At 35.2% G+C, this 25,455-nt stretch overlaps 1 protein-coding gene across 8 annotated transcripts in view; it reads right to left on the bottom strand.

Annotated features, from left to right (window-relative positions):
• Window positions 1–25,455, bottom strand: part of PCDH7 (protocadherin 7) — a 288,906-nt gene that overhangs the window by 54,316 nt on the left and 209,135 nt on the right. Inside the window, exon 4 of one of the 8 annotated variants that reach the window (XM_062636554.1) lies at window positions 16,065–16,170. The exons of the other annotated variants lie outside the window; for them this stretch is intronic. Coding sequence (XP_062492538.1) covers window positions 16,124–16,170 — 47 coding nt within the window. The 3' untranslated portion in view covers window positions 16,065–16,123. Of the gene's footprint in view, window positions 1–16,064; window positions 16,171–25,455 lie in introns of those variants that run through there. 8 annotated transcript variants of the gene reach the window in all.

Below are 25,455 nucleotides of genomic sequence, written 5' to 3'. Positions count from 1 at the left end.
GTCCTATACCACACCAAATAATAATGTTTTTCCTTCACATCTATGCAAATTTTGTTTCAGATGATCAATATATAGTTCTGCTAGTAAAGAAGTAAAATTCACACAGTACCATTTTTAATATATTTTCATATTTTCAATGAGAACTGCCAGTTTTCTTAGAGGTGGATGGATAACTTTTTCCAAATATATCAATGCTAGCATTTCTTAATGCTTTTCTATTAAAAAAAAAAATAAAATGGAGGGATGCTTTATCCTTGTAAGAATCTAAAACAATTCTACACCTGAATGTTTTTTTCATTATTTCTCTTCTGTCAAATGCATTTACCATCCCAACAGAACAAGTCTTTAAAAGCAGATAAAAAGAAAGGCTTCTGAACTCACTTTGTTAGAACTAGGCTTTTCTCTCAGGCAAAAGGTGAGATTGAACACAACTTTAGCTCTTAATACAAGCTCAGCTAAACACTGCATAATTTCCTTTGTTTATGATCTTTTTTCTTTAATTTTGAATTTACAATGATGGGAACTAAGTTTGAAATTAGTGTTTTGAGGAGGGTTTTGTCTACTGACTAGCACCTAGAGCAATTTCAGTTTCAACACATACATGCATGAAATACATTTGCATATATTTTTCAGTAGTCTTCATTTTTATAGACATTAATTAAACTATATGAAAATGTCAATATCACTACGGCTAAGAACAAACAAAATAGCTTCTGTATTAACATCTGTATCTAATAAATCCATTTATATATATATTTATATCTTAGTTTGTGGTGTAAGATCTTTCCCCATGCAAGCTATCACAGTTACATTATGTGCATTTCTGTAAGTATTTTTGGGTGCAACATGTCCTTGAAATCATCAGTAAACCACTAAAAATTCTCTTCCATTTAGAGAGCAGCACATTGTGCAGTGTCTCCTAGTTTAAATAGAAAGCCTATCCGTGTATTGTACCTTATAAGATCAATGAATGCGATGAACATTCCCCAACTTGTTTGAAAAGCATTAATCATCAGATGTCTGTCTAAGGCTACTTCAATTTAATGAAACAGTTCAAATATTTTGTTGCTGACTGATTTTGTTATTGTGGTAGATCAATAACTCTCCCTGCCTGACAATTACATACTGAAACATATCTGGACCCAGAGAAGCATACTGGACCTTAGACAGAGATGTAGTTCATTTGTTCAGTACTTAAAAAAATCTTTGACTATATCATGGTTAATTTACCAGGAAACTGTAAAACAAATATTAAAACAGCAGCCTTTGTCTTTCATAGGGCCATAGTATCTTTGTTATTTTCAAAAACTACATTGTAATCCTACAGAATTTTAGGTTTTATGGATGAGTCATTAAGCATGATACAACCCAAAATCTTCACTTTTCCAGCAGTAGTTTATGCATAAAAATCTATATTAAAAAAAAAAAAATCTGTGTTTTATTTAAATATTTTTTAACAGAAATGCCTGGCTGGGGATGGGCTTGGAGAGTGAAGAACAGGGAAACAGGAAAACTAATCCTCTACATAAACACAGTATTTCTCATAAACTCAGTGAACAGCAAAACTTGAGCTAGCAGCTACTTTTTTCATACACAATATGACTTGCACAGTGCTTGCTTGACCAGTGGAGTTATGCTTACTTGAAGAGTCACAGTTGACCTGCAATCTAACAAACTTGCATGCTGCCATCAGCAGCATGTAATAAACAGTATCAGTAACTGCAAGAACAATTTTCTCTTTTAAAAGAACTCACAACACATTATACTTGTTCTATTTACAACACTGTCTTCAGTGATGACAGCATCCATCTCCTTTGTGCATAAATTTTGATTTTATTCTATTTAATAACAAATATTTATAACCAGGAGGAAAAAAAAAGTAATGTCTCACAGGCAAAGGGAAGTTGTGACCAAAATAACCACCACTATGACTATTTAGCAAGTTTGTTTTGAACATTAAGTGATTTTTGTATTTTGACAACTGTTACTTGACAATCCAAAACTATGGTACTTGATGAAATTTTTCAGTTATAAAAGAACCCCGCAAGACCGATATTTGAGGCATTTTTAGAAATTAGTAAATATTAAGTAAATTTTATGGAAAATCCTAACCACTAATGCAACCTTTCTGAAAACAGCATCCTTAAGATTTTACTACCCACACCAAAGAACCTAATAGTTTGTAATAGAGTAATTATGCTTAAGAAATTTTGTGGGAACTATAAATCTGTGTTTCTTGATTTATCTCAGCAGACAAATTATAAACAAGAGAACAAAACATGAATGTCTATGCAGAAAGGCGTAACTCCATGAAAAGAAGGAATTTTAAATAGCAAACATCTCATTAATGGGCATAGCATCTACAGCTTTGCATGTCTGTAAATCATTTACAGTTGTATAAAGCTTAGTTTCTTACCCCCTACTGTGTCTGTTTTGCAATGTTCCACTAAGATGCAGATCCAGCAGCTCAAAGATTGCCCCATGGAGTAAAAACAATGCTTCATTTACTCCCTATAACATGACCTGAGCCCCTCTGCCAAGTTTTCTTTCCTTTCTCCCTAAACAATATCTGCATATCTCAAAAGCAGCATAAAATGCAAAAAAGTGTCAACAACTTTCAACATTCAGATTTTTCTGTTTTCCTCAAATGCAAACACAAGATATAAAGTAAAAACAAGTAGGAGAGACTGCTTTTTCAACTTTAAGTAGCTTATTAAGGAGCTGAAGTGCACTATGTGGCACCAAGATAAAAAAGGAAAGGCAAACCTCGCATTCTACTAAAAAAAAACAGACGCATTATACCACAAAAATAAAGCACCAGAAGAATAGGGGGAGGGGAGGAAGGGGGAGAGAGAAAGGAAGGAGTTAAAAAAAAAAAACAAAAGCACACATCAGTATTTCTTCATGCATATGTTGTCCCTTCACCTTTTCTCCACGTTCTCATCCGCGGCTCCGTATCTACACAGCAAGCCCTTTATCAATGCAATAATAAATTCATATGTGCAACCATCTGCCTAGCAGATGGGACAGGTGCTGGGTATTGTCAGTCACCAACTAAAACTCATGCTTGTCATCATCAGGAGCTAATAGACTCTAGGGCAGGAGGTGAACCACGTACACAGCAGGAACAACAGCATGTTCTGCCATGTTTGTTCACTCAGTGGCTCCAGGGAGAAAGGGGGAAGTGAAGGAAGGAGTCAAATGAAATAGGAAGATTGTTCATCTAACATATCATTCTGTAGCACACAGTAAGCTTTACCTCTACCTGCTGCCAAATGTTACCTCTCCTGTGCAGCACATCCCTTCCAGCTGAGGATCACATATTTGTACTCTGAAATCACACATCGATATTCTGAAATTTGTCAATATGTAAACTTATGAGCTAACACCTTTTTTTGTTTGTTTTTTTTTGTTTGTTTGTTTTGTTCTGTTTTGTTTTGTTTTCCAAGTGTGACCAGGAAAAAATTATAAAGGCAAGTTGTCAGGAAAAGGGGTGGAAGTGGGCTGCTGAAGAAATGACATTAGCTTGTGGCAAACATGCAAAAGGACCGTGTAAGGGAAGAAAATTTTCTTTTTTTTCTGAGATCTGAATTCCAATACTCATCTCTTATCCATACTAGCTAACACTGATTTTCAAGAATAGACTAATTTTTAACTCTATAGGTTTACACTTCTATGTGTCACTATGTGACTGTCAATAAAAAGTCAACATTTACTGTAAAGAATTCCCACAGAGATCTGGAAAACTTCATAGCCTATGCAATGTTTCTCACTGAGGTGTCAATGAAATCTGCTTGTGACTTTGTCCCCACAGTACATGGCCAGAGGATATGGACTCTCTTATTTAGCACTGTTTTTACAACTACAAACCTGGTTCTTGTAATCTGAAGCAATTATTTTCTCTGCACATTTAACTGATTGATTACAGAGAGAACTTTCCACTTTGAAAGAATACATTCAAAGCATAAGTCTTAACTATAAAGTTATTTCTTCTGGATGTTCTTTTTTTTTCTCAGTACCAAAAGAACAATTTCAACTGCTGTTTTGTTTTTGGTTTTTGGTTGTGTTTTTTTTTATTAGCATAACTTTAAAATGTTAACTGAGTTTTGATATTAATATAATTTTCATCACACTAATTTAACATTACAATGGACAATCAGCTTTTTATCAAAAAAAAAGATTTCTTTACCCAAAGCCAAGGTATCTTACTATCCTTTAAATATAGTTTATAGCAAACAGCATCACCTGAGCTTATTCTCCAAATATGTATTTCTTAAGTTGTAGATTTGATACCGATTCTTTATTTTGATTTTTTTTTTCCCTATTTAGCAATCCTAGATGTTGCAGAAAGTACATCTTCTCCAATGGAGATCATGAATTTTGTGTTTGAACACAGGGTAGACTCTTTCGTTTTCAAGTTAAAGATTGTATTCTTCCACATTTTCTGCACATTCATATCACTAAGGTTAATTCTGCTTCAGAGCACATCTTTACTGGATGGTATGATGACTCACCAAAAAATAATGTTAGAACATGTATAAATAAAAAAAAAAAATGTAGATGAAAACTTAACCATTTTAGTGTTTAAACACAAGAAAACTGAAAATGATAAAACAGTAATCAGTTTCTAGCCTTCCTCACATCCTGATTGCTCTGTGGGAAGCTCTACTTGAAAGATGTAATATGTGAGCAGTCTTTTTTGACTGCCAAATATCTACATGTTCATACAAATTTCATACATACATAAACACAGGTATATACAGAAATATCTTGTTCTCTCAAGATGTTTTGCTGCTGATTTTTCTATTAAATATATTGATTTCAAAAAGCCTACAACCTCCAAAGAAAAATATACAACCACCAACTGGTAGCTGATGCAAAGAAGAAAGTAATCAGGGGGAAAAAAAAAAGAAAAAAGGTTCCTAGATCAAGCATCCAGAAGTTTATTATAAACAATAATAAATACAGAAACATTTTAAACCATGCAAAACATTTAATAGTATGTTAAGCATTTTCCTACAAGCAAATCTCTTCAATGCATGTTTAAGCTTTTTCTGTTCTGTTAGCTCATAAACATCTGCAGCTAATGCAGATTCTTCAATCAATTTGTCATAAAGCACATAAGTATGCAGGCCCTGACTTAACCTCATATTGTTGACTTCTATGACCGAGAACTCAAAAGCTTGAAATCTATACCAAAAAGATGAGAGCCAGCTGTTAACCGTGTGGATTTCTCAGCCCGTGAAGGAATATATATATTTTTCTTTATGTTATATACTCAAAGCAACACAAAGACATTTAAAAATAAAACCAGAAACTGGATGCCTTGAATTCAAAATGGGAAAAGTTAATATTATGAAATTGTTTCACTTTATCTGGGCCCTGTAGCATCTTTATAAAGTGAATGCAGAAAATAAGGAGAAACCAGCAAAGAAAAAATCATGAATGGAGATGGAAATTATTTCCATTGATTTTCACTGTCAAAGGAGTTTATAACACAAGGATTATATCTATAAAAAGCAGATCCTGATTCATCAAGAGGCTGTATACACAGGCCAGGCAAAGTTTGTTTCTCATCTTTTAATTATGAGCATTTTCCTGGTGGCTATTACTACAAAAAAAACAACAACAACAAAAAAAAAAACAAACAAAAAAAAAAAAACAAACAAAAAAAACAAATAAAAAAACCAAAATAAAACTAAACACCCCAAAACACACAAAAAAATCCAAACAAAAATGACATAATACATATACATTACAGAAACTGAGGAAAAAACTTGAGGCTAGTGGTATAAACTCACATACAGTGCTAACAGTGTACAGAAACAGTGATATCCCTATATAATATACAGACCTTCTAATGTATATGTAGTAACTCCAGTGTATTTTTGTGTTTTCAAGTAGAATTAAAATACCACTGCGTTAAGTGTTACACAAAGCATACAGTAAAATGCCTTCATGTGCTGTCATTTGAGCAAGTAAATTATGTAATAGTTATTCTAGTAACCATTGGGGTATTTTTATAAAAGTCTTCATAGAACAGGACAGCAGAATGTTTCACTGTTTAGGTTTTGTAGCAATTTTACTCCCTAACCGGCTAGAACAGCCTGAGCTGGGATCATGGTGATTGCAGTAACTGCTGTGCTTTCAAGTTTATCAGAGTATAGTGCAACGGCTGAGTCTTTCCTATTTAAACCTAAGTCTTCACAAAACTGCAGCCACAATAAATAATCATTGCTCTTCCTAAGTTTGTAGATAGCATCACTCTGCAAGATAAAGACTCAGACACAAGGCCTGGTTGTGTCCTTGTTTACATTTATGTACATTTCCAATAGCTCCACAAAGGCCAGTGGAAACTCACTGAGCTAAGTGTTGTAAAGTGTCTTGTGAAGTTAGACATGAATTCATGTTTTTTGTATAATGAATTGCCTCATCCACAAGAAAGCATGAGGAATTGGAACGATTCATAATATGCAATAGTAAAGCACTACGTGTCATTTATTTAGTTATAAAGCAGTGCTTTTTTGAGGGCTGTTCCTTGTCTCCTGACTCAGTTACATTTTCTATTTCTATTCCCTTTCTACTTTATTATTAAATGGTTGCAGTTTTACTGTCTTCCTTAACAACAGGATACAAAACAATAGGATTATGAAGGGTGGGAGCAAAAAAAAGGTTTGAGCCATTGACCACAACTCTTTTCATGAGGCCATCCAGCCAGTTCTTTATCCACTGAGTGGTCCACCTATCAAATTGATGTCTCTCCCATTTAGAGACAAGGATGTTGTGTGAGACAGTGTCGAACGCTTTGCACAAGTCCAGGTAGATGACATCAACTGCTCTACCCCTGTCCATCAGTTCTGTAACCCTATCATAGAAGGCCACCAAACTGGTCAGGCAGGATTTCCCCTTAGTGAAGCCATGCTGGCTGTCACCAGCCACCTTGTTTTTCATGTGCCTTAGCATGCCTGATTCCCTTTGAGCATGAGATTCCCTTTGGGAGTCATATCCCCAAATACCACATCCCTGCAATAATGTTTAGCATCCATTTGTCTAATTATCATTGTTCTATTTCCTAAATGGAAGTAGAATACACAATACTTGGGAAAAACAGCAAACAAACAAACTAGCAAAGCCCTCACAGCACCTAAGGTGAACTGAAAGGTATAAAAGATAGATACCCAGATGTGAAATTCAAGACCTCTAATATGCATATGTTTAAAACAGCTAAAAGAAAGCACAAGCAGATGTGTTTAAATGTTCTGTCCTCTAGGTGAGGGATCCCTTTGCTTTGTGTGTTATACAGTATAAAGCAAAAGTGACTACTGCTGGGGACTGAATTAGCTGCTATAGCCAGGTTGATGATTATATGCTGTACTATGAGTGATTAATTGTTTCCAAAGATATTCAGCATCAGTTTACAATCAAATTTTTTACCAAGAAACAGCCTGATAGTCTATCACCTAGTAGTGATAAAGAACTGCAAGCAAAAAATCACAGTCGGACATTGGCTAAGAGTGGAAGGGACCTCTGAAGATCACCTTGTTCTATCCCCCTTCTCAAGCCACCTAGAGCTGGTTGCCCAGGGACATGTTCAGATGGCTTTTGAATATCTACAAAGAGGGGTATTCCACAACCTCTCTGAGCAAAATTCCATACTATAACATTATACAGCCTCATTTTTTTTTCACTCCGAATGCATTTTTCACAATTTTACGTCAATTTGCCTGGTATAGTTTATCATTCCCAGTATTCTGGCTTTATAAAAAGATCCTTTTTATTTGAGGAGGGAAAAAACACACATTTTTACTAGCTTAAGTATTGTAATGGAAAAAAAAAAAGTATGTAAATCATGATTACTTTACCCTTAAAGAAAAAACTAAGAGCTACAAAACAGGAAGAAAGCTGAGTGAGAAGTTTGTTGCACACGTTCTACCAAAATAAAGCTAAACATTAAATCAGCCTGCTGCAAGCTAGATATTAATTTCCAAATTGTCCACCTATAACTATCTTACTTAAAGGGAAGAGTTCACAATAGAACTGCAGGAGGAATATGGTTGGTAAGAAAAGTCTATTATTATAGCATGAACACAATTTACTACATGAGGCATAGCAAATGTTCAAAGCAACATTTAAGATCCTTTTAACTAACAGTTATATAGCTCAATTTATTAAAAAGGAAATAACAGGTCAAATCACTTAAAAAAAAGATTATGTATGAGAGTTTATTGTATAGCTAAGCAAGTCAGATCTAACCAGAATTTAAGTCTGGCATGTGGCCTGCAGAAAATCTTTTGAAAGTGTATTGGTGAAACATATGCTATGAAACAGTACTCATACAGTAGAGTTTGACTAAAAGAGATATTTAATGTGTTGCAAAATATGCAGGTACTTCCAGCTTTTGTGTATATAGATTTATGCTAGGGGTGGGGTGGGAGAATATTTTAAATGTTTTGAAAACAAACACAAGAATTCTGAAAACTACAGTAACAAAAAAATTTAAAAATACTTTTACAAATTTTATAAAGCATGGATATAATTTTGAGATAGGATGAAGAATGAGCCTAAATCAGAAAGTAACAAAACTTCTAATGAATATTAATGAAACAGTAACAGATACTGATGTTAGAAGTGTTTGAGAAATTACAACTAGTTCAAGATTTTCAAGGCAGAAAATGGACTAGATAAGACAGAAGCTGAGAAGAAATACTAGATCAACCATGTCAAATTCTGGGAATGGAACAGAACAGTTCATGTTGAAAAAAAAATGAAAGTGTGCACCTGAATTATATCTGAACATATTCTGGAATAGCATAACTCCTTAATTTCAAAACCAGCTGATGTTGTCCTGTAATAAAAACTACATCACTGCAGTTCAAAACTTCAGGCTTTTAAAAAACCTTTTACTTTCTTTTTCCATGCCAACCATTCCACGGATCTTTTTCTATTCCATCAGACAAATATTTAGTTGCTTGTTTTTCAAAATAGGCAACATGAGAACAAGATTATCATTTTAACCTAGAGTTCTGAACCCATTCTGGTGACTATGTTTTTTGAACATTTTATTTGAAGCTGTACATTTCCACTTAATATATAAAGCTAGTATATACCCTGAGAGGCTTGCTGTTCCCTGCATCTTCTCTTACAGAGGTAGAAAGCCTGCTTAGCTCTTTTCAATGTTTCAAGATAAACAGTGAACATGCTGCTACTGATTTTCCTATGATATAAACATCTTTGCAAAAGCATAGAAATAATCACTGCAGCTTTACATCTCAGATTAAAACTACAGATCAGAATAAAATATTTTTAATTAATTAAGGACTCCCCAAGCCTTCACAAGAATGAGAATGTGTATAACATACACTCCTGAACTTCACGGGCAATTGAAATGATAAAGGAAACAAAGGAACAAAAAAGCATAAACTGCTTAAGGTGGGGAGGGGGGAGTAAAAAAACCTAAAAAATCAAAGCAAAGGAAACAAGATTGTATGTTTTGGTTCATAACATCTGACAACGTAGGTACATTGCTACAGCAAATGTCGTTCACTATCTAAGCACTAATAAGCAAGAAAGTCAAAACCAAACCGCTATGTTCCAGAACATTCACTAATTGTACTCAGATGTAAAACCCCCCTAGAAGCCTCAAATCATGTAAAAGCATGTAGACAGCTACATTACAACAAATCAGGAAAAGTGCTTCTGAAGTTAAAAATAGATAACTTGTGCTCAGAGCCAAGCTGATAAATAACCAAGATTATACTAAAACCACAGAAATAACATTTTAAATGCACTTTGTTCTTATGGAATTGAAACATCTGAAGGGGAAAGACTGTGATACAATACATGACATCTAATAAAAAAGAGAACAGCAAAAATAAACAACTCTTCCCCTTACCCTGAATCTGAAAGACTTTATGGACATGAGATAGTGTGGAGAGCTTCGAAAAATACTAAAAATAAAAGGATTTTATATAGTCCGAATGTGGGTCTATTATACATGAATGCTAAATATTAAATTAGACTAAGATAAATTCAATGTCGTGATATTATTTTCATGCAATGATAAAGAAAAATACCATTCTTTACCAGCTCCTGTGACTAAAACAAAACTGGAAAATATTCATGCAGGCCTTTAATTTAAATCACAGTGTCAAGAAAGCAGTAGGCTATGTCTGCAGCAAACACCGATATAAACGTGATGCAAGGCAGTGATTTATAACTATTTTTGTAGAGACTTTCCTATGATACTGAGAATTATTATTGAAAATGACCTCATCCGCCTCCTGTTGAGGTTTTTTTACTCTAATACTTTCTTCTGATCTTCATGATTTGCATATGCTGACACTGCTCACAGTACAGTCAGTTGCAGCCAGTATACACATGCTTGTACCCATGTTATTATAATATACCTATTCAGAGCACTTTGGAATTATTAAAACTTTATAACATTCTCTCTAGTCTATTAGTTGTTAAAATATGCCTTTAATAGAAAAGATTTTTTAGACTATAGTGAAGGACTGATACGGGTTGTATTACTAATATCATTATAAGTAAAATGTTAACATCTGAAAGGAAAACCACATTATTTATAATTCATAAAACAGATTTATAAAGTAAATGTATGTATTATTAATAATGTTTTTAGTATATCTGCTATTATACTACCACCTAATGGTAAAATATAATTAATATAGCACACAACTATATAAAGACAACCCTGAAATTCCAACACTTGAAACTAGCAACTTCATTTTCTCTGTCTTTTCTAGGTCTCTTATTTCTGCTGCTGTAAGAAATGCTTTGTACTCCTTCATTCATACTTCTATCTTTTCCTGCATTCTTCACTACTCCAATTACATTTCCTAGTCATACATAATTAGAGAAGCATACATCATTACAGATAAGGTCATAGTCCATATTCAACAGCATAGAAATGTCCTGTGTACATAACTAACACTAGCAGTTGCTTTCAGCTATAAAACTTTCTTTCTACTGAAATAATAATTTTCTTTCCATTTTATTTTTAAGACATATGCGCTTAATTTTGTAGAAAAGGACCTACATAGAGTGTTGAGTCTTGCTGGACAATCTGAGCAGGAGCAGGAGCAGCAGTATATCCTTGTGACAAAGAAGGCCAACCATATACGTGGATTTACCACCAAAAACCATCAACAGCAAGTTGAGAGAAGTGGTCATTCTCTGCTACTCAGCATGCTATAGGAGGATACAGGTGTCCTGTTTCAGGTTCCTTAGTACATGACAGGTATTCATTTACTCTTTTGTCTCAGAAGAGGCACCAAAATGATTAGGGGACTGAAGCATGTGAGAAATGAGGAGAGACTTAAAAACTTTGGTTTGTCTAATCTCAAAAAGAGAAGATCAAGGGCAGATCTCATTGCAGCTTTTGACAACCCAAAAGAAGATGGAGACAGACCGCTCCTGAAGATGTGCAGAAAAAAGACAAGAAGCAAAGGACACAAGTTGCAGCAAGGGAAATTTCGATTGCATATTAGAAAAAAAAAGTCACAATGAGGGTAATCAGATATTGGAAGATGTTACTGAACAGGTTGCAAAATCTCCATCAGTGGATATTCTTGAAATTTGACTGGACAACACCTTGAACAAAATGTTCTAAATTGGCCATGATTTCAGGAGGGCTTTTAGTTACCACATGCAATGGGTTGTGTGTCATCTTAATAGGCTGTTTTAAACCATTCATCAAGGATTTCACATGGAGAAAACTATCACCATCACTTTTCTGAATTTCTTCTTACTTTCTCTCAACTTACCACTTACATAACGCCTGAAATGCAAACAAAATTTTTGCCCAGGTTTTGGCTAGGATGATTTAGCACTGTTTGCTTCAGCATGAAGATTATTTGCTTTTTAACCTCATGTTCATCTCATCTTTAGATTTGATACAAGAAAGAATTCTTTTACGGTGAGGGTGATGAAACACTGGAACAGGATGCCCAGAGAGGTGGTAGATACCTCATTCCCAGAAACATTCAGGGTTGAGTTGGACGGGTTTCTGAGCAACCTGATGTGGTTGAAGATGTCCCTGCTCATTGCGGGGGGGGGGGGGGGGGAAGGGGCAGGGGGGAAGGAATTGGACTGCAAAGATCCCTTCCAACCTGAACTACTCTATGATTCTAGGATCATATGATGACAACATAGGGAGTGGAGGGGGGCAGAAAATCACTGCATAAATAGAGCTAATTTTATTTTGTCTCAACAAAAAGAAATCAAACCCAAAACATACCCAAGGATGGAAAAATCATTTATGAAATGTATTCCTTAATAATTCCTTAATAAACTGCAGGTTTACCCTCATCTAAACAGAACACAGATGAATTAATTCTGCTGCATATTATTTCAACAAAAAATATTTGATTGTGTTCATGGTTGAACACACATTTTGAAGACTGCAATAACCAGAAAAATAAAAATATGGCACATAACCAATATTTTAGTTGCATTTTAATTTCCATTTTTTTTGTTTATAGTTATTAATCTGTATTAAAATTAAACCTTCAAATTAAGAGTTTTCTTGATTTATGTGAGGCACTGGCACAGGTTACCTAAAGAAGCGGTAAATGCTCCATCTCTAGTAGTGTTCAAGGACAACTTGGACAGAGTCTTGGGCAACATGGTCTAGGGTGAGGCATCCCTGCCCATGGCAGGGGAATTGGAACTAGATGATCTTAGGGTCCTTTCCAATCCTAATAATTCTATGATTCTATGTGCTAAAGCTCAAATATGTGATTAATTTGTCAACTCAAGAGATTACTACTGCAATTACAAAACATGTATCTCTGTTTATGTATTTTAGTATGAGGGAAATATACTACTGACAATAAACACTTTCAGAAGCTAAGAACTAAATTGAATACACTTGTCCCTCTTTCTCCAACTCTGTAACCAACCACTGAAGTTCTAAATGAAGTTCAAATTAAATATTCCAGATCACACAAACAGTATGTATACATTAATAAGTAATGTACATATAATTAAAATCTGCATAGTCATGTGACTGAGACATAAATTCAGGGTTTTTTTTTTTTAAAAGACTAATTATATAATATTTGAAAGTGCTAATCAGATGATAATACAAATATTGAACAGTATCATCATCATTTTAAAGAAAAGGGCTACTTAGATGAATAATTATAGTCAAATTAAAAAGAGCTAACTTAAGTAATAATTCATTTGCATTTCAGCTTGAATTTTTCATGTCAGGTACAATTCTAAACATGGCAGAAATGTTAATCTGTTCTCTTAAATGTTTTTTTTTTCAGTTTTTTAATCCCTGGTTTTAATCTGAAATCAATCTGAAGGCTGTCCTTCTTGTGCACCAGTGCCTTCAAAATTCTAAGGGAGCAGTTTGTCCTATTTTGTTGATGTCTGTAGAAGATGCTTTGGTAAAACGGCGTTCTGGTTTAAGGCTTCTGCTGCATCCCTTGGCTTAAGGTTTTTCCTTTGCTGCAGTGCAATAATGCTTGTTTGATGGATTAAGCATTCTGACACTTTTAAAGCACAGTTGTGATGTTGTATCCTGAGTACAGTATGCAGAATCTACATCAACTGTTACTAGTAAAAACTTAAGACTTATGATCACTTTTGTTGAATTTACCTTTCATTCCACATAAAGTAAATGAGTTGGAATTAACAGGTCTGTCCTTGCAAAAGTGACCAGGAAGTCTGACAAAGTAGTTCTCTGGTAATCATAATTAGTCTCGAAGTCCACTGACATGAAAAGATTCTTACTAGCATTAAGCCCTAGGAGTAGGCATAAATCCCTTACAGTAAAATAATAGTATTAATTAAGAAATCTTAACTAACAAGAAGTGTGTTTTTTCTTTGTTTTGGCTCTTTTTTCCTTTTTTTTCTTTTTTTTTTTTTTGTTTGTTTTTTTTTCTTCTTGTTTGCATTTTTATCCCGGATTAGAAACACAGGTCGCCAAAAATTATGTGTACATGTACAAAGCGCATATACACACTAGTAAAATATTGAATGCATATCCACAACTGAAAAATACTACCCACATCTTGCTTTGGAGCTGTGTGTGGAAAAGAACAAATTCACACTTATCAATTGTGAATTTGGAAATATTTTATTTTCAAAGCTATAGGTTCTCACAACTGCATGCAACTCAAAATGCAAAAGCCTGACGTGGGGGGAAAAAAGCCCAAACCACCAGTCCCCATTAGTAGAAACAAACATTCCAGAGTTTTACACATGGGTCTTGAAACTGTCAATCTCACAGCAGGGACAAATGTTGATGAAATGACTTACTGCTGGAGAAGCAACACTTGGATAATTATGAAACAGGCATGCCAAGTTCTGCTTGCAACATGTGTGCATGTTACAGCATGTTTTGTAAGTATGCTAGTATTTCTGTTTTGAGTCTTTGTGTACTTGTCTGTGTACATGCAAGTTCTTGGACATAGCAGATCATTTAAAAAATTCACCATGGTGAGTTATACATTATTACAGAAGCATGACAGTCCTTTCTACGTACTGCAAATTCAGAATTTTGAGTATTCAATATTGGTACCATTAACTGCAATGAAACAAGCTTCATTATGACATGGGGGATATTTTTGGTTGGTTAGTTGGTTTGGTTTGTGGTGGTGATGCTGGGGGGTTTGTTTTTTTGGGGGGTTAGTGTTTTTTGTTTTTCAAAGAAAAATACTGGTAGTTATATTCTTACAGCTACTACTGTCACATTCTTTGAAACCAAAGTTAGTATTGCTAGCATTTAAAGTTCTTATATAAGTAAACTGCTCAGAAGTTTCTTAATCATCACAGATTTTTTTATTTTTTTTTCAAAATTTTATGCATTTAGGTCTACACATACTAAGAAACATCACTTCTATCTTGCAGCAAGAGAGTATTTAATCCCATAAACCAAAGAAAGTCTCAAAAATTCAGTTCACAGGATGGTTGTGGACTAACACAGAAGCACAGAACCTCTTAGGGATAAAAAAGCACCAAAAGCAAGTCCAAATTGATGAACATATGTGTGACAGTTTACACATCTTTGACGTAAATGGCCTGATAACTGTATAGAAAAGCAGAAGAGGTCTGAACATACTAATGATCAGCTGCACAAAAGGAACACAGACAAGAGCCAAAGACTAAGATCTGAAAATACAAGGTGTTATAAAACCAAGAAACATTATGTGCCTATAAAAGTGGACAAACAGAATGGAAGTTAATGCCATCTGGGGCTAAATGCTAAGACAATGGTCAAAGTATGCACTAGACTGACAGCCTACAAATAGCACCCCCCATATGGCTTTTACCTCAGTGCTCTCCCAGTCTAAACTTCCCCTCTAGCTCTCAGTTTGAAACTTTGAGTAAGAGGAACCTGTAAAACAGGCTTGAGTTCCATTCATACCCACTCTCAGTGAAGATCTCTCTCAGCCAGTACACAAATATTTAAAGACACAAAATTTAAACAGCAGTTTTGGTTCAGGCAGCAACTGCAGTGCATATATTCACAGAATCATGGAATTGCTGAAGAGGAAAAACACCTTTGTAGGTGTTTCCCTCATCTAATCCAACCCACCTGCTCAGAGCATGGTAGTTCCATGTCTAACGTTTATTGGGGAGCACAGACCTTGACACAACACTCCAGATATGTCATCAATGCTAACAAGAAGGAAGGATCTCCAACCTCAACCCACTGGCAATGTTCTGACTAATATAGCTAAGGATGCTTTTGGCCTTCTTTGCCACAAGGGCACATTGTTGGTTCATGTTTGCCAGGACTCCCAAGTTCTCTTCAAAGACGCTTTCCAGCTGGTCAGTACACAGATTGTCCTAGTGCATGAGGGCTGATCTTCCGCAGTTGCAGAACTTGGTGTTGCAAGTCATTGGCCTTCGTTGGTCCATTTCTCCAGCCTGCTGATATACCTCTGAATGACAGCACAGCTACCTGGCATATCAGGTGTATCTCATGTATACTGATGAAGTTTTGGAACAAAATGATCAATTCTTTGAAGAGTGTAGATGATCTTAAGGTCCTTTCCAACCCTAACGATTCTATGATTATATGATTCTGTACCTCAGTGAGTTCAAGTACATGAAAATTGGCTGAACCTTACTACTCTTCAGGTTGTCAGTTACATATGGCAAACTTCAACACTAAATTAGGGCTTCCCCCATCTGCAAAACAACAAAAAAACAACTTGTCCCTGGTTAACATGGAACATAATCGTGTCTTAAAATATCATGATTCTTTGATGATATCTGACAATGTGAATCATTGATGATGCTGTCACACTGGATTAAGACTTTTATTATGCTGTCTATAAATTGTAAAAATTAGTGAACTCTCAGAATTAAAGATTTCCTGGCTATGTCTACTCTAATTTCCAGATTTGTAGAAGAAATTCGCATCTCCAAGACAAAGATGTATTCTGAAATAGAACCCAAACCATCTTACCAAACTACATATATGCTTTCCAAAACAAGTTTCACACATCACCATTATAAAATGTAGAAAATCAGGAACCTCAAAAGACAACTAGATAGAAGATCCTGACACACTTTACTATGCAGCTCCAAACTCTGAAAAATACTTAATCATTTGTCTGTGTAGATATATACCAAATACAGTTTTTGCCCAAGACCTATTCAGCTTACTTAATATACAGGCATGTGATTTAAAGCAGCCACCGAAATCCTCATATTCGTTCTCTAAATAAGTACCCCAATGACCAGCTTGTCATATGGACATCAGAGCTTGACAGAGAGAGGAACATGGAACTCCCAAAAAAGAATTCATATTTCTAATATTTGTCTACTAATTTTACTACTGAAAAAAAAAAAAAAAGAGGATGCATCTTCTTCTCTATACATGTATTGAATGATGGAGCTAAGGTGCTTAACTCCAGGTGGTGAATCCTCAAGTAAATAGATATTTCTGTGACACCTCTATTACTTCCTACCAACTAACTCAGGGAAGTTTCACTCAGAATTCTGCCTTCTGTGAATCTCTCTCTTCAGCAGATAACTGTATGGAGAAAGGCATAGATAGCTTAGGTACAAACAGGTATATTTCACAGACATCAGGCTCTCAAACAAGCTTTTGGGTTGTACACTTTTATAGAACTATTCCTAGATGCCCACTTACATTGACACTGAAATATCTCTGAAAATTATAGCTAGATACAGACAAGTCAAGACAGTACCATCTGTAAAGTGTCTTCAGAGCCAAACTGACAAGAGCAAATGGTAAAAGCACTGAACACCAAAAAGTTTTCATCAGCTGGATTTAACCACTGAAAATTTGAAAATTACAGTCCAGCATGCCTATAGAGTATCAAAGACTTCCTGCATAAATATGAGATTTAGGAGAACAGTAGTGAAAGTAGTAAGGTGAAAAGTTTCATCAATAGTGTAAGATGCAAGAAATGCAGCAATAGTTGAATAGGAGGGGAAAGGTAAAACAGATGGCTTTTTGCTTCATTAGAGACAAAAGAGAACTATAGAGGAGAGATTGCAAAAACGGTGGCTAATGTGGACAGTTTTAGAATCAAGATATGTGAATTGTCAGTCTCTGGGAAGTGAGAACATTGAATGTCATCTGTAGAACAGCAAACTGCATTATTACAGGTATTGGCTTGTTTATACCCTTATCCGTAGTATATCTTCTACTCGATAATTACCTTGCATAAAGCATAGGAGGAATTATCTTTACAGGGATTTTTTGGTTGGTATTACCACTGCACATTAGAAAAAAAACATTCTTATGCTTTAAAGAAGGACTTTAACGCTGTCCTGGGTTTAGCAGTAGCAGTCAATTTTTCTCCTTCTTGGTAGCTGGTGCAGTGTTGTGTTTTGACTTTCAGCCTGGGAACAGTGCTGATAACACCAATGTTTTCAGTTGTTGCTAAGTAATGTTTACCCTGACCAAGGACTTTGTGGGGCTCATGCGAACAAGCTGTCTGGCTGGGTTTAAACCACGACAAACATCAAGGTTAATAACTAGTACTCTGCATTTGGAGGTAATTAGGGTCTGTAGATGATAATATGAACAAAATACTCAACCCCATTTCTTTCCATTCCAACACTACTGCACTCAACACACAGATCCTCAAGATACATGAGTAGCATACATTTGAAATTAAAATCTTCTAAAAGCTGTACAGTTATGTTTGTACCGTGTCTGGTATCCCTTGTCACAGCCACTGGAAAAAAAAAAAAAAAGATAGTACCAAAGCTCATGTTTTCCACAGCTTCCACATTCAAAGGAGAGAAGGAAAAAAAGTGGCTGTCTCATTAAACTCCCAAAGCATAATGATACTGATTATCCTCCCATGAAATATGCATATTGTTTGCTCTTACTATTCATTGAACATTCTTTACTAAAGAAGGACTTGTTCTTTGCCAGACAATTTCTTTATTTAAGCTAGCTAATGTTATCATGCTTACAGCAGAATGGAAGAGATACAGTTCTTGTCATGCCAAAATCAGGCAAATAATCAATCGTGTTGCAATTAACAAGGAGAAATACCCTTATCTTTATCAAGCTTTCTAGTCTTGCATTTCATAAACTAGATGGAAACCATACAGGGGAAAAATATTAATAGAACAATAACTCTACAAGCCAAGGCCTGGAGACATTTACTCCAGTAACACAAAGTACAGTTATTTATAAAGTTGACAAGCCCATCAGTACCCTGTGTGGAAGGGGCTCTGATGATCAGAAAAACTGGTGGTTCTGCAAATACAACACACACTTTCAAATTAGCCTTCTTCTTATTTTTATTACTTTTTGTAACTTGATGAGCCACATGCACTATCATAGATATCCAAATCTTGTTCCACAAACAATAGTGCAGTTTCTCTGCACATGAAATATTAGATACTAATGAATTCATTTAGCAGAAATATTTTAATGGTGGGGGAGGGAATGTGCATTTATAAAATTCTTTTCTTGGTGGTTTTGTGTCTTAAGCATATTCTTTAATCTTGTGGCTTTGTTCAGTTACTGATTTGCAAAACTATATGCAAGCTGAGATTGTGCATACTTTAAAGGTATGAAGTCTCAAATTACACAAGCATATGTACTATGTAATATTTTCAAAAGATTCTCTCGGGTTTTTTGAGTTTCGTTTGTAGTACTTACATACAACTAATAATAAATAAACAAGCTAGCACATAAGCAAAACCCAAATTACGCTTTCAGGCTGTTGCTTGCACTTTAAAACATAGTTGATGCCAGGTTAATAATGTCTTTAGTCAGCTTAATTCTCTCACTGTCATTCTGTGGATTCCCTACAAGACAGAATTGTTGTTTAGCCTACAGCACACCAAAAAATGTGGCTTGATATCCACATGTCAAACTAGAATTTGCAACAGTGCTAATTAGTAGTGACTGGATTTTTGACATGCTAAGCATGATCCTACTCTTTAAAATTGCTGAAATAGGAACCTGGAGGGAGTGGAAGAAATTCTGAGAAGTGTACTAGTATCAGTATGCTGACAATCGTGGCAAAGTTATTCACAGTATTGTAATCTGGTCACTACAGTTTCTACCAGGATACAAAGCTCTACTTTGTGTTAGTCATGTTGACCATTCTCAAAGAACACCTCCCAAACAAAGAAAACAGAAACATGGTTTTGAGCGTAGTATATATCATGACTACTGATGAAGGAGATGAATTGGCAGATTCATTAACCAAATATTTTCCTGCACTTTTGACATGACTGAGGACAGAGCAAGCCTGCACAACAAATACTGAATTTGCTCCCAGAGCCTACATACTTTCATGAAATCTATTGCATATGAATCCTCTTAGAGGCACTGTTGCTCAATATTTTTTTCTACTTCTTTCCTGCCTAATTGTTTCACTATCTTTGAACATACTGGCTCACAGGTACGTACCTTGGAGTATCTTTTAAATAACACTGTCAATATGCAGGAGCTCTCCAGAAAGAAATGTTAAACCCAGTGAGGATTTGTAGAGGTAGTTTTTGGTTTTTTTTTCTTCTGTTCTTTTTGCTGTGTGGGAAAGAACAGTACCCTTGGACCATTAAATACACAGAGCAAACCAGTCTCAAAGTTTTATCAAAAGATTGCGTGAGGGAAAGCAATTTTCAGAGAGTAGTTATAAGTTTACTGGCAACATCCCAAACTGAGTATCTCAAAAGCAGAACCTCCCAAAACATTAGCTATTCCATTAGCCTGTGATCTTTTGTAGGCAAGCACAAATCTTGTTAAAACTTTGACATTTCTGCTGCAGTGCTGGAAACAGTTCAACAAATCTCTGAATGTGTTTCCACCCTGAAAATTTATTTTCTGTGTTTATGGGTAGTTTGAATTCAAAACTGTGTTTCTGTTAATTGGTCTCTGAAACAGAACAACTTCTGGAAAAAAAAAATCAGTGCTTGCTCAGCACTTCCTATTTTCACAGTTGGCAATTAAGTTCCATTCTAAAGGAATGTGGAAAAAGGAATGCAGACATACAAGTTCTTCATTGCAAATCATTGTCACTCCATTTATTTATATCACAACTGCTAGAGGTACAATTCTTGAAATCACTCTTTGTGGAACTACCAAAATGTTAGCACTATAAGGCTAACTACTATGTAGTCAAGAAGGAAAGGGGAAAGCATTCAGGAAGAGTTGCAAATTTTTTTACATCTTTTGCTTACCTCTAAGGAATTAATTGTTAAAAGTTTTTTAATTTTTATAAGTTACAGCATAAAAGGGATCTAAAAGGTGGAAGAAGAATAGATAACTCTTGGTATTTCCATGCCCATCATTTTCCTATATTCATGAACATAGATAGCATACTGTACACAATCATATATACCACAAAAATGGCTTATATCTTTGCAAGTAGTTTCTGACCTGCATTGGGAATTTTATTTACACTGGTATTTTCAGAAACATGATCTTCACTTGCCTGAGAACACTTTTGTGTGTGTAGATCTCAGTACAAGAAAATACATCATGGAAACATGAGACATTAGCTACCTTGCATATAAAAGTCTACACTGCCAATACCTAGAAAACCACCTAGCTATAGGACACACTTTACTGAAAAATATAACATTCAGCTGTGTTTTGGTGGGAGGGAATTCTAATACTGACAGACCCTAATCCCTGCAAAGGGTTCAAGCCTGCAACTCATAACAGAAGCATTGACTTCTTGCAGCTCAGGCATGCAGGCTCTTAAAGAAGTCTGAGATTAAACTCTCAGCAATATCCTGCAAATTTTGTATCAGTCAGTTCAATAGCTGAATAACTGTTTTTGCCTGATGACTGTCATAGAATTCATTCTTATTTTTCTACATGATGCATTGCATAGAGGGATGAGATGTTTAATACAGATCTGTGAATTCAATAACAAATTAAATCTTTACACATCACAGTCATTTTCCAGATCCAGTCCAAATTGCACAGAATCTTCCTGAGTGTATAATAGCTCACCTTTCCTGTTTGCCTCTGCCAAAGCATAATACCTGTTTTCAGGACAGAGGCTAAAGTTGCACTAATATGAAATCTGCAGAATTTTTTATTTTTCTTTCTTTCTGATAACGTCACTTTTACAGGTAGAAAGATAGATGAGTTTAAGCCACATGATGATCCTTGGAATGGTAGTTGCAAGGGATACTTAAGTATATACAAAACATATTTTAACACAAAAATTATGGAGTTCACATAAACCAAAAAAAAAATGCATCAAACTATTGTAGTTCTGCTATAATCAATACAAAGTATGGAATTACTGGCTTTGAATTATAAAATTAATTTACATGCTAATAGGCAGACATTTTAAATTCAACATACAAAATAATAATAATTAAAAAAATAATAAAATAGCCTGCCAGATCACAACAGTACTTGGATACTGAAGAGTAAAGAACTGGAATACCCTGGACAGTAGAAAAAAAAAAAAGAGAAGTAAAAAGGAAAGAAAACCAGAAGGTTTTGCATGGATCCCTCTTGTCTTTGGTGTTTTCAGCTCAAAGCCAGGGATTTAGAGCAGTTATAACTGGACAGACCCTAGCAGAAGCATTCAGGTGTATGTGTCCTCCCTCAAAACAGGCTTAAAGTACACTACTAAGTAGAAATAGCTAGGTGTAAGCATGCAAATTTGCATGTTTGCAGATTTTATTTGTTGAGTTCTTGTGCCATGCTGAAGCACTAAGCTCATTCTAGACTTAATTTGATATTGAAGGCATCATAGCTTCATTTTCACAATGCTTAATCTGACCTAATCAGCCTGGCAAAGCCAGAGCAGCTTGATATCACTGCATCTACTGCACGGTTGCTCTACAAACCAGTTAATCCACACACAAATAACAAAGAATTGACTGTTTAAGATATAGAGAAATAAGCTGTAAGTAGACCCTTTGTAACTGGAATTGAAGTCGATTCTTTTGGTAAACTACATACACACCTGATTTACTGAAAGATACAGTAGAAAATAAGTTAAAGCGTGAAATGACAGCAGCTCTAAATTTAGTACAGAGATTTTCACAGACAAAAGCACTGCTGATTTTCTTTTCCAAAGGAAAAAAAAAACAAAACCCAACAACCCTATTTAACAACAAAGAATTAGATTTTATCTTTTAGACAATATTTCATTAAGAACTTGAATAAATCCATCTGCAATCTTTCGAGTTTCTGCATTGCTACATAGGAGGAAAGAGGTGTTTCCTGGGATTCTTAGTTGCATGCTATTCTAATGCTATTCACATAAGCAATCTGTTTTAAGGGACATACTATTTGTAGCTTGACTACCACATTACAGTTGTGTGAAGAAAATTGCAACACACAAACCCTCTAAACCTTTATTAGTCTTCAGCTGTACAGAATGTATTTTAAGCTGTCAGATCTTGTGTTCCACTGCTCTAAGATCAAGCCATATATAATGTTCATCAGTTTAAATGATGTCAGAGACAAACACTATCCACGACAACTTTCTCAAACACTGAAACGAGAAGCTTGTGTTGAATACTATAATGCCATTTGTTATCTATCTCAGCAACAGAGAGAGTTCATTATTGAACAAATTAGTTTCTAAGTTACTGATGCTGCACCATAAATAATTGGAATCAGCAGAACTGTTCCCAAGGATTTTTCTGCTGTGTTTTTATGTATGGTAGCTGCTAGGAATGCGTAAAAATTACTTATTTCAAGACACATTTTTCCTCAATATATATGTGTTTCTATAGCATTTACTGAAAGCTATATAACATCAGGTTGATACTGCAAATGAAACTGAGACATAACTTTCTTTAGTATCTCAGAAAATTCTAATAACAATTTGTGTTTTTTGAAGCTAGTAGTTCTGCAAACACCACTATTTTGAATGAACAGCTTGAAGGCAGGTTCATAAATGTTGCAGGATGTTATCAGGCAGTTAAATTAAAAATGGTAACACACCAGAATAAGGCACACAGTTATTCTTCAGTAAAAATAAATCATCATTAAACTAATGAACAATGGTACTTGTCTAGAACCACAAACATACAGAATGAATGGCATCTTGCCTTAATAGAAGACAATAGCTCCTGATAAAAAAGTGCAAAGCAGGGACTTCTGCACGGGCAGAACTGCTGTTTCCTTTGGTAAGGTAAAGACTCCTGTTTCCTAATAAATTCATAGATGCTTTACTGGTCTAGAAGCTTTATACACAAGGTCAATGCAAATTCATCTGGAGCTACTGTCCCAGCTAACGAATGCTGTTTTATCCCAGTGGTGCAGCTGTTCCCATGTCTCTTCAGTTTAGCTGGAGTTAGGGTGAGGGGTAGGAATGGAGCAAATAAGTTAGGGTGGCTACAATAACCTTAGAAGGAGAGAAGCAAAAATTTCTAAAAGGTTACAACATGATTTTAAACCACTGTAAGATGAAAACTCTCCGTGACTACCTATATGATCTCCCACATAAAAAACCAAATTCAATCATGAGAAAAATCCATGAAAGCTGCTAAAACTGATATTCTAACCAGTTCTATTTTTTCATAAGTGCTGTCTGCCCACTAAACACTTTTTAACCTCTATTACACTTTCACTGCAAAGTAGCTAAGACATTGAATTTTCACAATGAACTAGATTAAAACAGTAGTTAGCTGATGGTATTGGTCCTACTTTTCTTACTTCACTGTTGTTAAATATTTGCCATCTGCTTCTGGAATTTCACACTGTAATGACTGCCATTGTCCAGAACCTCCCACTGTTTTGTACTGTGCATGAGGTTGGAAGGAAGCAGAAAGGCTAGTATTTTTCTTGCTACATATACAGATTTTCTCAGTATGTTCAGTGGTACAATACTCCCTCCATTCTGGAAACAGAATACAGGCTTTATGTACCATACAGGTTATATATCTCACCTCATTTTGCCTATAAAGTGCAAGACTGTACTGGGGATAGGAGGCCCTCCACAAATGGAAATCAGTTTGTGAAAAATACAAAATATGTTCTCAACCCTGTAGAGGAATGATTTTATTACAAATTGTGGGTAATATCTTCTAGTAATGTTTGAAATACCATATGCTCTAGAATAGTTACATCTCACTTCAATCCCAGCAGCAATGAAGAAAGGTACTTAAATGGGCTATAACCATATTGCAGAAGTCAGGTGAAAAATAAATAGACTTCTTCCACTCATTGTTCTGCTAAAATGTAACCGAAAGCACATTAAATCCACAAGCAGTTCTTCAGCTTTGGATCCAGCACTTAGGCAGGAAGGCATGAGCCATTTGTTTGCATTAAGACTGTTAGCATACATAACTCTCAAGGTAGGCTTCAATTTTTATTCTTTTACTCAATTTTATTGGAAGGTGCTGCATACTGAATATTTTTTCTTAGGATACCAAACTTAGTATCTATTTGACTATATTCAGTCTGGTTTTGCAGCTCCACTGGCATTAAATATTTACCTTCCACTTCTGAAAAGTCAACATCTTAATGAACACTTAAGTTTTCTCTTCTAACACCCACTGTTTTACATCTGCTGTTCGAAAGTAGTAGTAAAGGTTAGTGTTTTCCCCATCACATGGAAAATTATGCTTGAAACAGATAAGCCGATGTAGAAATGGCACTTTCATATAATTAGGTCTCAAGTGACTTTAAAACACGCACTAAATTGCCAAAGAAAAACAAAATAGCAGAATGACAGATTTAAAAAAAAAAGAACAAAGCAACAAAACTTCTTTATTTTAAAATGCATACCATGATTCTTACTTTAAAGTCATTTCAAATCTGATCATTTCAAAGTAGCCACTGTGAAGGAATAACCAGGTCTAAGGATCCCCTTCAGCCTCTGAAATAGATAACCTGTGGTAGAGTAAGTTTCAGTGAAAAAAGCTTCTTCATTCCCCAGGCAGGTGAGAGCGGAGCAGATGTGAAGCATACTGGCTGGGCAAATGCCATCACTCACACTATGTACAACTTTCCTACTCACAAAATTTTACCTCAGATTCCACATA

This window comes from Pezoporus occidentalis, unplaced genomic scaffold (genome assembly GCF_034315485.1).
Source record: "Pezoporus occidentalis ecotype Australia unplaced genomic scaffold, CSIRO_AGI_Poc_V1 ctg48, whole genome shotgun sequence".
Taxonomy (NCBI): domain Eukaryota; kingdom Metazoa; phylum Chordata; class Aves; order Psittaciformes; family Psittacidae; genus Pezoporus; species Pezoporus occidentalis.
This window is presented reverse-complemented; position numbering and strand designations above follow the sequence as displayed.